The sequence below is a fragment of the Pyxicephalus adspersus genome, chromosome 5 (assembly GCF_032062135.1).
Source record: "Pyxicephalus adspersus chromosome 5, UCB_Pads_2.0, whole genome shotgun sequence".
In the NCBI taxonomy this organism is placed as follows: Eukaryota; Metazoa; Chordata; class Amphibia; order Anura; family Pyxicephalidae; genus Pyxicephalus; species Pyxicephalus adspersus.
In genome coordinates this window covers 31,430,136-31,448,046 of record NC_092862.1, presented here as the reverse complement: position 1 = coordinate 31,448,046, position 17,911 = coordinate 31,430,136, and the positions used below count along the sequence as shown (strand labels likewise).

At 37.4% G+C, this 17,911-nt stretch overlaps 1 protein-coding gene across 4 annotated transcripts in view; it reads right to left on the bottom strand.

Moving 5' to 3' along the window:
- STAU2 (staufen double-stranded RNA binding protein 2) overlaps positions 1–17,911 on the bottom strand; it is a 170,836-nt gene that overhangs the window by 99,686 nt on the left and 53,239 nt on the right. For all 4 annotated transcript variants that reach the window (XM_072411049.1, XM_072411053.1, XM_072411052.1 and 1 more), the window contains 2 exons: positions 7,769–7,928; positions 7,141–7,251 (listed from right to left, as the gene is read on the bottom strand). In XM_072411049.1, the coding sequence (XP_072267150.1) occupies positions 7,141–7,251; positions 7,769–7,928 (271 nt within the window). The remainder of the gene's footprint in view (positions 1–7,140; positions 7,252–7,768; positions 7,929–17,911) is intronic.

The window sequence follows — 17,911 nt, the reverse complement described above, 5'->3', positions numbered from 1 at the left end:
AATGTAAAGAGTCGTTTTATCAGCAGGTGCACCTCCAGGCCATCACCACAGGCTTGAAATTATGTGAATAATTTCCTTATTAACCTGCTAACAAAAGCGCTGTTAACTCATTCTCTACCTACATGTTATAGTCCCTTCCTAACCTATCTATGAAAAGTTTTACATTTTGTCACTAGGATCGTTTAACTTAATGTATCTAATTTATTTTTCAAAAAAAAAAAAAACTAATATTTTTTTTTTTTTATTGCATTTAGAGAAATTGGGTTTTTTTTTATATTTATTGTTTCCATTTATAGGTAATGGAAAAAAAAACAACCTTTAAACTGTGTAATACAAAAAGCAAGATGTTAAACAACCTCCCTTGGCCTGCCTGGATGCGAATGTGCGGGAGCCATACTGGCTCGCTCCACTACTCCTTGATATTGTCCAAAGGTCTTACCATTTCTTATTGTCTGTATTTTTTGGGGGTCTGAAGTTGGAGTGGACACCGAACAAGACTAGCTGACAGGGGTAACATCTGATATGAGATCTGATATGATCTCTGATCTGACATGGGATATGCTGATGACCCTGGCAGCAGAAGCATGTAACAATCCCTTATTAGATATACAGTAGAACCTCAGTAATCCGGCACCCAGAGGAAATGGCCGATTCTGGATAAGTGTAGTTTCTGGTTAACTGAGGTTAATTCCAATTTCCTTTTCTCGGCCATTCAGTACTGGACTTGAATAGAGCCGAGCAGTTATCAGAGTTCTGGATTACTGGGGTTGTACTGTAGTTGTAATGACTTTTATGATATTGTACAATTTTTGGTGTTCAGGTGATCTATATATAACATTGTATATTGGAACAAAAAAACACTACAATCCAAACCAGGTCTAAAATGTTCCCTGACAATTGTTTTACATAACACAGGATAGAACCTGATTTTTTAATGATTTTTTTGTGCATCCAAAAAGTCATTTTAGATTTATGGTAGTATAAGAACCAATTACGGTTTTGGGTGTGGATACCATATTTATATTTTAACACATGGGTACCATTATCCTTTTACAATAAATGTGTTATAACTATGCAACACATTCCAGTGGACAATTTTGTGAAAGGCACATAGAATGGTGTCATATTTATACAGAAATACTGGAAAAAACATACATGTGTATATCTTCATGCCACTGCAACCAATCCAGGAAATTTTAGTGGTTGGCTTTTCTCATCTTGGCTGAACTGCCTTATAAGAGGACTGTTCCCAAACTTTGTTCTACCACGTACTACAAGAACATGTGCTTATTTCATTAAAAATGTTTCCACTCAATTATTGTGGCAAAAAACTGCATGGGATTATTCAAAGTGGAATTCCAAATAATTATAACAGCAGACTATGCCTGCATAATGTGAGATAATTTCACCATTGACACTCTTTGCAGCAATTAAAAATGTATAAAAAAGGACTTCTAATTATATTAACATGATCAATGTATTTTTAGATTTTGGGCTTACATGTAACCTAAAGTGGCCTATTAGAAAACACTGCTCAGTAAAGCAATGTGATGCAGATAATAAAACTATAGGATTCCTGCATAATGTGTATTAAAACTGCCACATCAAAAGTATGCAACAGGGTGACAAGCACAGCAGTGAGAAGAGAACAGAGGTATAAAAACTGCCTGAACTAAAAATTTCATAGCAGGATTTAATAAAAAAAACTGCAGATTTAAAATATATTAAAAAGTTTACCTAATGTTGATGTTTCAAGTATGCCTAATACAGGAATTACCTGGGTCAACTAAAATCACAAATGTAATCATATCAAAAGCAATATAGACTCTATAAATACTTCTATTATCTGACTTTTCTGTCAGAAAAATTTTTTTAGGAGCTTCTTTAGGTTTCCCTACTTGAGGATCTTTTCTTCATACAGCCACAACCCAGACATAGATTCAGAATAAGTTACAAAGAAACTTGGTGTAAAAACAAGGAAACAAAAGAGAAAACACAGAATGAAAAAGTCCAACTGTTCTAATCCATAATGTTGTAGAGCTGTAATAACTTTGTAGAGCTGTGTGTGACACTATCAGGGTGCGCATAAGTATTTAAGCTCCATCAGCAGCAAAACACATTTAACTGCAAGTGGGTGGTAAAATATACCAAAAACCTAAGCGGTTTAGAGTGTACATACATAAAGTCCTTATATACATCATCTCTTCTCCGTTCACAGAGCACTGTGTGGACGCTCTTTCTCTAGCTTTATAGCATGTCAAACAAAACTCAAATTAGGATGTGCAAAATGCCAGTATGTTTGTTTTTGGCCTCCAAAAATTGGCATGGTTGATTTAGGCACAGGCGTTTCAGTGCCAGAAATTTCAGAACACAAAGTTTTGGCATGAAGGTGCTTGTGGTATTTCTGCAGCCACTTATCACACCCAAAAAGGAATAGTCATTTACCGACTCCTAAAGAAATATCTTAACCTCTTACAAGTTTATTATGTTTTTTAAGTTGTTCTCCTTCTTTCAGAGCAGAAAAATAAAACTATAAAGTTATCCTGCCCAGACAGTAATAGGGGCTACTGGAGATTTTACATATGGTGACACTTGGCTTGCACCCGCAATGCTCTTTTCTGCTTGGCAGATCACCACTCTACTTTTAGAATTTAGCATACCTCCTTTCTGGGTCATATCCCAGCTTATTAGACCATGGTGAAGATGCTGAATAACTTTCTAATACCACGCAGAAAGTGAAGAGGTGACATGGGAGGCGTATTTGTTGAACTTGGTAGCAAACATGTCACAGGGTTGCTTAAAGTAGCCAATGGGAATATTATTGGAATGAGATGCCTAAGCACCGCAATGGAGGGAAATGAATATGTACCATGTTTTGTAGCATTACTATGATTACTTTGATGCATAGATATTTTCTTTTAATGGAGTATCCATCCATTCACATTGTAGTTCAGCTATAAATGTCATTCTAATCCCCAATGCTGACCTAAAATGCAAACACTAAACCCAATGATCAGGAGTAATAAATTGCATTCAGGGTCAATATGTCAACAATACCAGAGAAGACATTTTCATGCTGAAATTGACATGCCTAAAACAAAACAAAACAAACAAACAAAAAAAAAACATATTCAGGCAGAAGTATGAACATTTTCAGAGCTATCTGCAGCCATATCAAGTAATTCACAATATGTGATCTGCTTCATATGACAATACATCAGACCATAAGGTCCATCAATCATGGTGTCAAAACAAAAACTTTTTTTGAATTCCATGTAAATAAGCAGCAAAGATTTTTGTAAATCCTTCCAGAACCCTTTGGTTCTAAGTCATAACCAAGTCATAACTGTAGTATGTATGTCAGGCAAAACAAAAAATGTTGTACATTTCTAAAATACATGAACACAATTGCACAGTTTTCTGTTGGTAAACTGCTCATTCCCAAAAACTTTTGAACCACAACATAAAAATTAACTGTTCTGCCATTCCAATACAAGAAATAAACAGCTAATTGATCTCACTGACATAATACAGAAATTTTACACAAGGATAGCTCTAAACTTCTGATTTGATCAACATATATTTTGTTGAATTTATTGAACAGATATGACAAAACTACAACAACAAATTACAAATTAAACTTTTTTTTTTACTGCAAATGACATATACATACATATCATGGCTGTCCCAACTAAACAATGATGAGCGTTCATGGTAGCCAAAGGGTTAAAACAAGCTCATATGAATGGGCAGCACGATGGCTCAGAGGTTAGAATTTTGTCTTTTGCAGAACTAGGTCCCAAGTCCGAACCTTGGACAAGTAATTATATATTTTAGAGGTTAGATTTTGGTGTTGTCCATACGGTAGACCAATTTCCTCCAAGAATGTGTAATAAATACAGCCCTGGTAATAATCCAAGACAAGATGCAAACCATTGTCTGTCTGTTTTACTGTTTGCCTTGTGTTACTGCTAGTCTTTTCTCATGAAACTTTCTGGTAAATGGTTACTTTACCACAAAAATACAAAATTGTGAACTTTGCTATATGTTGTGTTATTGGCCTTGTATGGGCATATTTATGAAAGAGCAAACTCTTACCAAGTCCTCCTAAAGCAAGAATGACTAGCTAGCTCTCTGCTGACAAGTTCATATACACGTGGGTAGACATTAGACTGTCCTGAAGCCTCCTGTGATTGTGACAGTGATATCTCAGGAGGCTTCGGAAAAAGGACATAAACAGGTTGTCTAGTGCCACCTTGGTTTTGGAAACTGTCTATTATTTTCTGATATTAACAGTCAGCTTTCTAAATAAAGTTAGCGGTGGGTGATGGGATCTGCATTATGAGAGCAACAGTTGACAAGAGGACAAAGCTGGATACATTGGGTTTGTAAATATGTTTTACTGTGTAGAAGAAACCAGCACAGGTAAAATTTGATTGTAATTTCTTATATTTTTTTAGGAGGTAAAAAGTCTTCCTTAATGGTTAGATGATGCTGGACCATCCAATGTCTCGGAGAGTAGGGTAAATTCATCAAGGTATTCTAGTAACATTCATTCTAGGATAACTTACTGAGGAAAATGTTTGATTTACAAAAACACACAACGCACAAATGTGGAGCAGATAAAAAAGTAATTTGTCTATTTATTTTATAATGAAGAAGCATTTTATCTCTTCATCTTTAAGGTCTCCTCCTGCTCTCCTCAATGGACATGTTATAGATCTCAACTTCCACTATTCAGAAGCTAGTAATATTTTAAGGATTCCAGTGTATCCAGCTATTTCTTAGTATAACAGTGACACCCTAATGTACACACAGCTCCATTTATCAGCAATTAGAATAACAGCCGCCAATCCCGTTGAAGAATCAGGTGTACCTGCATAAATCGAAATGCAACTATAAATTGTTACTATTCCTAAGTAATCCCCGTGGGGTATGCGGACGTCATTTTACTCACTGCACAAAAAATATTGTAAAAAAACAAAAAAATCCCTTTCTCAGTCAGAAAGCTGACGTTCACCAGGCCTTCACTTATTTTATGTAATCAGTGTAAAGGGGAGAGTGATTGTCCCTTAGGAATGTTTTATGAGTGGCTGTTCCTCTTTTGCTGATTAAACATACTGAATCATTGCCTCATAACAGGGCGGCTTCCTATGATGATTGCATCATGGTATATGCATGCTACTGAAAAATCAATGAAGCTTGACAGTAGGCCATATAAATTTAATGTGCATATAAATTCTAACACATAACCATCTTTCATTTTACAGTTTAAAGGTAATGGCTACACAAAGGTTTATAGGTCTATTTGGTGCAGGGTGACAATATTTTAGAAAGGGTGTTAGAGATTCATCTCAGCACCAGTGATAATGTGGTCTAGGGGATTTGCTTATTTGCATACAAATTCCCTCAAAAAACATGCCACTCTATACATAAAAATATTATCCAAAGGAAAAGCAAGTGTAGGTGTGGTGATATGAAGGTTAGTTTGAGGTTTAGTATTGGAGCCATTTGGATGCATAAAAAGGACGCAATATCTGTAGCAAGCATCATATTGATTTAACTCAACTATGTTATATATATCACCAAATTTCCTGCAGAAAAAAATTGTAGGAGAGAACAATGAGATCTATGCCTCTGGCATCCATGTTACCATTGAGATCTGCTCTCCCGCATACATAGCTCACACCTCTGTACACATGTCAGCACTGGATCTACTCTACTGTGCAAACAGGTTATAGCCCAGTATTATTTTTTTATTATTATTATAATTAATAAACAGGATTTATATAGCACCAACATAATATGCAGCGCTGTACATTAAATAGGGGTTGCGAATTGTTACCAGGGAGATCTGCACTCCTGAACACAGAGTCTGCAACCCAGTTAGCATGTCACCAAAGGGTAAGTTTAGACCTGTGCTGGAAACTTGTGTTCCAACATGACATCCTGGCAGTTGGCACCTTGCCAGTCACAATGCATTGCTGCTTCTCAAAGAACCACTATTTGCAGATTTGACAGAAAGTCACAGTGAGCAGGTGGTACTGAACGGCTCACTTCCAACCCCATTCATTCTCTATTAGGCTCTTAAGGGTACATGTGGCATCTCCCCTAATGCAGTTCAGTGGCATGAAGAGGTAATCGCATTGCAACCTCACAGCCAATCTGAACATAGCCTAACTCTGCTTTACACCAAATACAGCTTATACCCTAGTATCATGTCCTACCACTAAGATGTACACAAACAGCTTACACCCCAGTATACCTGTATTTATTGTATTTGCACACAAAGCTTACATCCCAGAATATATGTTACCAGTATATGATTCTGAAGTACTAACAAAGTTTTTACATCTCTCAGTCTTGCATAAAGCTAAAAAAATGCCAGCGCAATTAACACAATTCACTAACCTCCAATATTCTAGTATACTTTAACATAAAAGGGCAAGGAGTTAAATTGACTATCACACAGAGCCAAGTTATCAGCCATACTCTTTCTACAGCAATGACTTTTGTACCTGGACCCAGACTTGGGCCAGGGCTTCATCCATTTGTCACTTTTCAGGTACTAGTCATTCCACACTTGTGGGCGTTGAAAATCCTCACCTATGCACTGTTTCACTGAGATTTCTTATCTTTTACTTGTGTGTCATTTGCTGGGACATGTAGTTTTTCAAACAGGTACACTGAAATGTGTGATTCTCTACCTATATGTTGCTTTGGTGGGGCAGGGAAAGAGTCTTGTTAAATATTGTGTTCCCCGTGGCTGGCTTCTATTGAACCTTGTGAGACAATAATTGTATCATTAAAATGTAGAATTTAGTTCTACCTATTGCCTATATCCCTAAAGAAACTATTTAGTTGTAATTAATGCTGCATTGCCCGGAAACAATACTAAGAACCCAAAGCTGGGTTACATCACCACCAGTACCAAATTACTGGGAGGCCCAGATGGAACAGTACGGTAACAGAATGGCACAAACTGCTGGGACCAAATTTTGTGACTCTGTTGGACTCAAGCATTTGTGGCTTTGACAATGTTTAACCTAAGTTATAAATCAGGACATGATCTTTTGCTGTACTGGTAGCTTATCAGAGCTGAATACAAGAAACAACCAACTGCAATTAAAAAAAGCTTACCTCAAAGCTGAGTGGGAGATTGCGCTTCAGAGAAATTTCAAAGACCAGACTTATCTCTGATTTGTTTGCATCTTTATCTTCTTCAGGTCCCCTTCCTGTCTCCCCATTTTGCTAATAAAACAACAGTGAGAGTTAGCTTCCTGGTGGCAAAGCAAATATATTAGCATAACACACTGATTACACCAGACATCTTACCCTACAAGAACCCATGTCCTGGCCCACCTACTGTCATTAGGCATTTGATAGCTAGATAAAAAGGGCTTAGCTAAGGACAGGACCTAATCTCAACTCTAGAGACAAGGTTTTGTATACATCCTAGGCCCCAGCAATGGTATATAGTTATGAAGAAAAAAATTGTAACCATCATCCTATATATATACATACTTGTACATGTATATATGTTAATATATGTACCGCTCACCTGGAACCTAGACACTATAGCCATATATTTATTGGTTATATTTTCTAATCTAATGTTGTAAAATGCTTTTACTTTAAACATTTTTTTCCAAATAGCCAATACACTGTAAATTAGTACATATAGTGTAAAGTAAAAGTATATTGAAACATGCAGAGGACAACCTAAAGCCATATATATCTACTATAATAAAAGCTTTCAGAAAGTTACCACAGCTGATTTCTCTGGTATGGGTTCATTTCTCAGAGCGTGCAAGGCTTTTAATGCTGCATTGTGTCTTGCTGCTTGGCGGGTTTTTCCTTCACCATAGAATTCACTGTTGCCGACTGTTAGCTGTACGTAGAATGTCTTTAGCATTGGGCAAAGGTATCTGTGGAAAGAAGGATATGCTAGTTAAGGCATTGGCATATCTTTAAGTGGCTGGAGATTATTTTCATAAAGAAATAAAGGAACAGAAAGTGCTCTATTTATAAGGTAGGGAATCAGACATTCCCTCAAACATTCCCTTGATGGAGAGTATTGCAGGTTTATTACATTGGCAGTAATTGATTCTCAACCAGGGAATGTCAGTTTCACTGCTTTATATCCCATAAAGTGATTATTCAGACATTTAGCATTACTTTGTAGATATTCAACACAAAGATATTACAGAAAGGGTTGTCTATCCGTTCCATAGTTTTTTTTTTCATATGAAGGCAATGATCGGGCATGACTCTAGCCTTAAATGATAGGTTGCATGCTCATTGCATGGACCAAACAATGAAATTGATATACTGATGCATTACTGAACCCCACTTGCAGGTCTTGGCTTGGGTTAAGCTTTGTACACACAGATGATTCTCGTCCAAAACGAACCTAACCTCGGACAAAAATCTGACGTGTACAGCATTAACCCAACCCTGCCGTGGATTAATGGGGAGCACAGTCGCTAAGAGGTAGCACTTTGGCCTTTGCAGCGCTAGGTCCCAGGTTCGACTCTTGGCCAGAACACTATCTGCATGGAGTTTGCAGGTTCTCCCCGTGTCTGCGTGGGTTTCCTCCGGGTATTCCAGTTTCCTCCCACATCCCAAAAACATGCAGTTATGTTAATTGGCTCCCCCCAAAATTGCCCTTAGACTGTGTTTAAGACATATGACTATGGTAGGGACAATAGGTTGTAAGCCCCAACGAGGGACAGCTAGTGACATGACTATGGACTTTGTACAGTGCTGCTTAATATAATGTGGTGCTATATAAATACTATGTAATAATAATAAATGAATAACCGCTATGCACTCCACTGCTTTGAAAAGAGAAGTGTGTTGTCTGTAAATCACTAATTCATACATCAGTCACAACCAAACAGGATTGCTTCAAGCGAAAATCAAGTGGCGTCTATCTGACGTACAATAAATGGCTTAAAAAACAATCCCATGAAATTATTCAACTATTCTTTTATGACAATAAATAGGCAAGTGTGATTACTGGAAAGTAAAACATAATGTGATCTAATCTATCAATGCATTCCTAACAAATAAATATCATGTACAATATTTAGGCAATCCAGGTTACCATTGGTCTGTGTCATGTTCCAATACTTTTCATGTGCACAGATACTTTTAATTTTTACTGATCATACTACATTAGGACATCCTTATGTGTTTACTGCACATACCATAGGCGGGTTAGAACAATTTGAACCTACAGCAGATGTAAGAAATAAAGTTTTTTAGACCATCAAAATAATTCTCTTGCTGTTATTATATTATCCTTATGTTTATTAAAGAAGTAACAATCCATTTTACATTTCATTACAAAAGATTAGTCTACACATGTGGTCTTGTCTCACTGACATTAAGAAAACCATTTGCCTCCCTCCCACATCTGCTAGCATTATAGACGAATCTGAAATTCTCTGGCCATAAAATAAATCAAACCGAATCATAGGCATTCAATAGAACCCAAACAGAGCAGACAATGGATGAATTAATGGTCATCCATGTCTCCTGTGGACTGCAGGCAGGAAGACATAATTGTCAGACACTAAATCCATCAACACTAGAAGGTAGCATTTTAAACAGTGGATTTTATAACCAGTGTAAGTAAATATAGGCATTTTATTAAAGTAAACTGAATATGAAACATTTGCACAAAGCTTGGATGCAAGATTCTAGGACTATTATGATATCATGATACATATAATAAATATAACAAATTATTCTCTTACACCTGATCCATTTAAAAAACAAATGTGTATATATATATATATATATATATATATATATATATATATATATATGTACATACACACACACAATCCAGAACAGTCTTAGTTGCATCAAACAGTAGTGCAGCCATGACCATTCTGTATTGTCTATATAGCCCTTCATAACTGGTCCACTTACCTGTCCAACGAACAGCAATGTACAAATACTTACTGTAGACTACGGGTAGGTTTACATCTGCACTGGTCAGCTATGTGATCCTAAAAAGTGGTGCAGGGACTAGCTCAGTTAATATGCAGCCAAATATTTATATATAGATGGACTACACAATTGAACTGTATTACCCCCCAAAGCGCAGATTCCAGCAATAGTGTACACTTTGAACAACTTTTACAACTTTCAGAATTGCAAATTATTAAAAAATTAATTTATATAGTACTATCAAACGTCAATGATCTTTACAAAAAAAGGGCAGTTTATTATATATGTATTGGGACATAAAATCTGTCCTCTCCTCCTCCTGCTTTACAGTCTGTCATTTGCAACCCCTATTTAATGTACAGCGCTGCGTAATGAGTTGGCACTATATACATTCTGTTTATTAATAATAATATTTCTCTGTAAAGGAACCTTTAAATGTATTGCCACCCCTACAAATTTTAATTACCTGTCCATGATCCTATCAGATTTAGATTCACACTGTATACTCCACAGGGAAGCATAGACAATGCTATAAAAATTAAAGGCCACACACTTTCTTCTGCACCAGTGTGAACGAATATTCACAGAAATATTCCTACCATCCCCAAGGAAAGTCAATCTATCATGCATCCATGGCATTGAGGGTCTTACCATGGAAATGAATGGTATTTCGTCCACATGTGCACATGTGGAGAGCAGTCAGGAGAGTTTGCAGCAGCAGCAGCAGCTGTGCCACACAATGTGAATCTGGCAGGTGAGCGAAAAGGTCTAAATGAAAGAAAACTGTAGTAATAGGGCAATGAATAGTATTAAAAGGTAATGTATATTTTAAAATCACCCTTTATTGCACTTCTGTGTATATATATATATATATATATATATATATATATATATATTAAATATTATTATCTGGAATATTTCTCTAAGATGGGGACCTAAGGGGATGTATGTATGTACACCCAAACAAGCTTATTTCCAACAACAAACATGGGGTAACACGGTGGCTAAGAGGTTAGAACTCTGGCCTTTGCAGCGTTAGGTCCCAGGTTCGAATATCAGCCAGGACACTTTCTGCATGGAGTTTGCTGGTTCTTCCCATGTTTGTGTGGCTTTCCTCCGGGTACTCCGGTTTCCTCCCACGTTCCAAAAAACATGCGGTTAGGTTAATTGGCTTCCCTCCAACATTGGCCTTAGACTGTATTAAGGACATATGACTATGATAGGGACATTACACTGTGAGCCCCTTAGAGGCACAGCTAGTGACATGACTATGGACTTTGTAAAGCTCTGCTTAATATGTCAGCGCTATATAAGCACACGTGCAATAATTGTCGTTAGCAAATGAAGGACTAACGACAGATCAAGGATTATGCACAATTATTTTGAACCATCGTATTGTGCATTATTCTAGACTTGAGCTAATAGGCAGATGCTAAAGAGATTTTTTTTCCCACTTGAGATTCTAAATTCAGATCCCAATGGGCTACTGCAATAAGATTATACTTTGGAAGCAAAGGAGGACTAAATATTGAAAATGATAAGATGTAGATTCTATATCCAAGCGAAATGTGAAATACTGCTACTAGTACTAGTACTGATACTAGTTAACAGATAACAGCCACAGATCAGTAAGTTGTGGCTTTACACCTGTTTCTGGCACTGCTTATCAATAAACATGCGCGCATGAGACCAAGGCCCCAATTAGACTGCACTCTTATGGCAATTGTTAGGCTAGGTACACATTTCCAATATTTATCGTTAGAAAACGAACAATTACGACCGATCAACGATTATGCATGAATACATGTATACTGTACTGCAGAACCATCCACAATCATTGAATGACCATACACACAATAGATTGCGAACAATCGTCACCCAATCAGATCCACCGGGACAGTCGTTCGTTTCCAGCGACAATTCTCGTATATCGGCGTCGTTGTGCACTTTTTATTGTTAACGATTATCAGACGCTCGTTAGTCGTTCATTTCCAACGATATGTTTTGCACGTGTGTACGCAGCTTTACATTTGTCAGGGGTTATGTTTCTTTCTGTAAAGTTCTAGCAAAACAATACTTGTTGATCCTAGCAGAAACTCAGTGCTGTTTTGTGTGCAGTATTATCTCAAGCAGACTTTTTGGCAAATTTTTGTTTTTCAGGTTGGATACACTTTATGTTGTTTGTGTTTTTTTAGTATGTTGTGCACGATTATGAAAATTTAGCAGTGCAGTGTAATATAGGTAGCCTAAGGTTAAAGAACTGTAGTTTATGAGTGACTACATGTAGTACATTGATCTTACCCTCTGATACAACCCTCCCCCTTTATGTCAGGGGTGATGGAGGATGTCTGTCAAACAGGTGTGTTTTTCATACAAAACAAATCCCACCAACTACAGAAGATAGAGTATGGCTGTCTTCAGAGAAGAATCTGGCTTAGGGCTCAGCAGTAAATTAGCACGGTGTAAGATGCTGCGGACAACTTATCAGGCCATGATGCCTCTGTTCAAACTCCACCAAATCAACATCCTATAAATTTATTTCCGAAAACCATATGGGGATGTTTTACAGTGTGCATAGCATATGTTTCTTCAGCACTTTTATCCTTACATTCTTAAGATTCCGGTCTACCAAACCATTTCACTATTGCTTTAGAAGTACACGGACAGTAAACTGCTCCATTTTAGACCATTACGCCTGCCAACACAGACAACCCAGACCTGACAGCAATATACTACAAAATGGGAATAAGAACACCTAATTGTGTTACTGTCATACATGCACAACTTCACAGAGAAGTGTTATTTATGTTGCTCCTGTCATACACATATCTCTCCAGTCCAAGATAGGATTATACATCAAACCTGCATCTATTATTTGTCGGTTTTATTGTTAAGATGCATTATTTAGGCTTTATTCTGCTGTAGGTTTCCAACTATATTAGTAGGCTTAAAAGAAGACAGGTTTCCCTTTATATTTTAAGAAAAACCATGTAAAAGACTGAAAATGATTTAATTTCTTCTGAAATTGACAATGGCATTAGTCTCACCTGAAGATATGAGCCCTCTGTTAAGGTATACTTAATTGGAGATGATAAGGGGGGAAGTTAGGGCTTAGGATGTCCCTAAAGTCAAACACAAAAAAAAAAATTGTCTTTGTCCCCTTTTTTTTCATATATCCTTTGCAGAGAACTGCATATTCAATGGGGACCTAAAGTCTTTTAATATAAAGGAAAAAAATGTGTTTTTCTACACAAGATTCTCAGGAGGAATCATGACCCGATCCTGTGCCTGTGTAGTGTGAGATCAGGTGACATAAGCAGAAGTCAGAAGACAAAGGAAGAATATGGCGGCACCTAGCAGTTCCTCCGTGTCAGGATGAAGAAAGAATTCAGGATCGTGAGGGAGCAAATCAAATCCAATATTGGAGGGCTCAGCAGAAGTAAAGGTAAGAAAAGCTTGCATTTTCATACTATCCAATGTTAAACTCTAAATTCTTTAGGCCGGGTGGGAGGAAACTGTAGGCAGGTGGTGACCCTAGCTAGTATTGTGACCAAACTCTTTAGTGACCACTCTAAAAAAGTGGGTCTGGGTGGTTACTGAAAAGTGCCAGGTGGTGCGCCTGGCTAAAAGGGGCTGAGGGGAACACAGCTATCTATTAAGTCTGAACAAACCCCAGGAGTCAGATACAAATGCAGTATTTAGGATACTAAGCGGTTATTTGAGAAAGCAGTGGTACAACCTTTGCACAATGCTATGAACTCTGCTGGTTTCAGGTCAGCAAGTAAGCAGAGCTCATGTATGGCAGTGGTCCCGAACCTTTTGCAGCTCGCGGACAACTGAATCTACGGACTCCGGCTCACCTCTCAGACAGCCGTGGCTGGGGGTTGGGAACCTTTGGTGAAAGGTCATCCTAAGAGAGAATTTCACCAACTTTTTAGTGATACCTTTTCACTTACTGTTGCGTCTTCCAAACGGGAAATGAAAAGAAATCCTATTGTGGCTAACAGACAAAAAAAAACAAAAAACAAAACAAGTGACAAATGTAAACTGATATGGATTTTAAGCCCATTTTAACTAATTAAAAACTGAAAATGTGGCTATACATATACATTTCTAATAATAAAGATAAACGTTCTAAACTTTGATCAATTTTGGATTTGATTCTTATATTTTGACTTCCCTGATCCCTCAATACTTAAGATCTTTTTTAATCAAATTATTTATTACACCTTATTTTAGTCCCAAAGACAACCATAACTTTCTTTATACTTATGTATGCAACACAGGCAGATCATGGGGGCAGTACACTGCTGTACATAGCTTCCAGAAAACACCACAGCACCCTGTCTCAGGAATCCTCCCAAGAGCCATTGATTCTAATGCAAATAGTGGGCTGGTTTTTGGGAAGAGTTATGCAAATGCCTAAATGCTCTAAGGAGTAGAGATGTTGGTTTGGAGGAGGGTACATTCCTAGGCAACTCAAATTCAGGGTGAGGGGAAACAAAGACAAGTAAGCCTAGTGAGGTAATGGTTTAAAGATGATGATGTCCTCCAGCAGGAGAAAAGGGCTGGCCCATTCTGTCCTGATGCAACCTGGAGAGATTTGACAAATCAGGCCCATTGCACATTAACATATATAAAAGCTATGAACAAAATGCCTCAGAAAAAAAAATCTGAAATAAAGGCTTGGTTCTACCATTTTTGTGGTTAAAAAATAAAAATTAAAGAAACTGTATAAATTGAAATTACTGGACACAGAATATCCCCAAAGAGTGCTTCACACTACTGCAGAATATCAAAATTTGATTTAAAGCCATATATGCACAAGATAACTGTCCAAGACTAATAGAAGCAAATGCTGGAAATCTTTGCATTCCTGGAGTGGTTCCGAGTGATGGCTCTATCTGTCTTATCGTGTAAACACTTTTCTTGTAATATTTGATTTCTGCCTGGCACTTATCTCTGCAGATGGAGATGAGATGCTTAACAAGGAAAGGGGCCCTCCAGAGAACTTTGTCTTTTTTTTGGTGTGCAATTAATGCACTTGGCCTAGATTGTTTCATTGCGCTTTTTGTGTATGACATCATCTTCCAGTAAAAATATAATGAACAACAATTTTTTTCCTGTCACTATGGCAAACCTAGATTAAATCCACAACAAGCTTTTGCGATTTATCTTAATATGTACAAGAATGTCTGGCACTGGCACAAAACCAGCTTTACACTTTTTTTGGGCTCTTCACATTTGCTAAGAATATTGGAAACCATGTGTGTATTTATCCTCAGCAGTTCAGTGACCCCACCTCTTTGTGATTATCTAAAACACTTTAATACTTTCGGGCAGCATCTAACCCACATGTACTAGAGGAGCTGCTTTCAATTCTGTGTTCAGCTGCTTTAATCCACGGCACAGGTCCTGATAATGTGCTCGTCAGATGTGGTTCCTTTTGGTTTCCACAAAGATTCAATTCTGCTAAAAGAAATTGTGTTCTCATAGATGGCAATATAAGAAGACCGCCCTTGAAATCAAATGCATACTTTTCTGCAGTCACAGGACTGCTTTACAGGAATAGGAATTGGGAGGGAACAGATGCGATGGAAAGCTACAAGTATGAATTCTTAAACAGGATTTATATAGCGCCAACATATTATACAGCGCTGTACATTAAGTAGGGGTTGCAAATAACAGACAGATGCAGACAGTGACACAGGAAGAGGACTCTGCCCTGAAGAGCTTACAATGGTTGACAACCCTTTTATAGAAAGTACAAATTTTATTTTTATTTTTTTAAGTGCAACACCCTTTTTTAAAAAAAAAAAAAGAAAGAAAAAAAAAAGGTACCTGTACCTCCCCCTTCTGACAGACAGCACTGGCGTGCAGAGTCTCCTGGGATACCTACGTATGCATCCTGGGAAGCTCATGGCTGCACCTTCTGCGCATGCCAGAACTCCAGCATACGCAGAGGAAGCCCTTTTCTTAATAGGAGAAAAAAATGCTGATCTCACAAGAGATTGGCAATCTTTTTCCCCATCGTTGTCTCACTAGCTCGCACGTGCACAGTGTGAGATCGATTCACATAGGAAGAAGAATCTGTAAGAAGAGTGAAGATATAGGCGGCGCTAAAGAAGGATACTGGGACAAACGCGGGACCAAAGCGAAGATCTGCGGGATTAAAGGTAAGTGTGATTTTTTTTTTATTTTATTATTATTATTTATTATTATTATTATTAAACAGGATTTATATAGCGCCAACATATTACGCAGCGCTGTACATTAAATAGGGATTGCAAATGACAGACTAGTACAGACAGTGATACAGGAGGAGAGGACCCTGCCCCGAAGAGCTTACAATCTAGTAGGTGGGGGAATTTCACACACAAAGGATTTTGCGTTTAGTTCAGCTTTAAGACCCATCAGCTCCTTAGAATCTGAATGGGCTCCGTTCAATATGAATGCATAATTATCCAGTACAATCTCTTCACCCCCCTCCCTCCCACAACATATTTCCCTATAAATATTTATCAAGAAACTGGAAGCAAAAGGCCTGGTACACACAAACACATTTTGTGATTGATCAACTGATCCAATTGATATTCCAATCAGTAAACAATTGATTGGTAGTTTAAAACAATGTACATGCATATACAGGACCACCCTTGGAATCATTATGTAGGATAAAAAAGATCGGAATTCTGAATGATCAGAGTAATCTGAATGATCAGATACATAATTATATATCAGGTTTTTGGGGAGGAGTTGAGAACCCCTGGGTTGCACAAGCACTGGATTAGGTATTTACTAGGATACCAGGGTACCAGTACACAGAGTTAATAAAGTGTAGAGGCCAAGTACATAATGTCCTAATGAAAACAAAAACTCCAGGTAAGCCATTAAGCCCCAAGCTTAGAAAAACATAGAAAGGATATGGGTGGATTGGAGCATACTTTTAATAAGGATGACTACAGACTCCATAGTATACCAGGACAGTCAATGGTGGTCAATCTTCTCTCTACCAAAATACATGGTGAATTATAGAACACAGTAAACCAGAAATTCCCATCCAAGTTTCACTGCATATGCTACTTGCAAAAATTAAAGAAATAAATAAGTGAGCAGATGACAGGTTCACACTGAAAAAATTACTCAATTTATTAAGCACATGATGGATGAATGAGAAAGGTTAGCTAGTTCCTGAATGGGTTGCCTCATTTACAGTTTACATGACATTTCCTGAAAAAGAAATGCTTACTTATTTTGTGTGTTGGTATTTCACCCAGAACTAAAAATACACACACAAACAAACCACTAATTTCACAGCACTCAATCTATCCGAGTTCCATGACATACTCCTAATTTACATCAATACTGTCATATGCAGGATATTTTAATTTGATGCCCTCTATATTAGTATGACAAAAACATGTTAGTGAGTTTTCACAGCTCTTCTCTAGTAATGTTATGAAGCCTTGATTGGGAGTGTATTCCATTCTGAATCCAATACCTTCCCATAGGTCACACAACACAGCACTGTCAAGATGACCCCAATAAAATCTTAGACTAAGAAGATCTTTTAAAGCAGAATGCAATTTAAAGGGGATGTATACTGAAACATAACGTAAGCTGACATTGCTGAACTGTTATTAAAACATCCAGCTTGCACAGTTTGTGTTCTGATCTCTTTCGGAACTTTCGGAATTACTGTCCCAGAATGAGGGTAGAGCTGACACATTAGATAATGGCCACACAGTTATCTAGTGTTAATATTTTTTCATCTGTATAGTTAGTTGCTAGCTTGGAGTTTGTTTTACTATATAAGTGAAATCAGTTTTTAAGAAAAGAGGACCCAGAAATCTCGACATGTCAAAGAGGGGAAGAGAGATTACAACGAGTAAAGTGAATGAAAGAGGAACTCTACACTATGTGCACACTTCTTTCCATCGTGTCATTA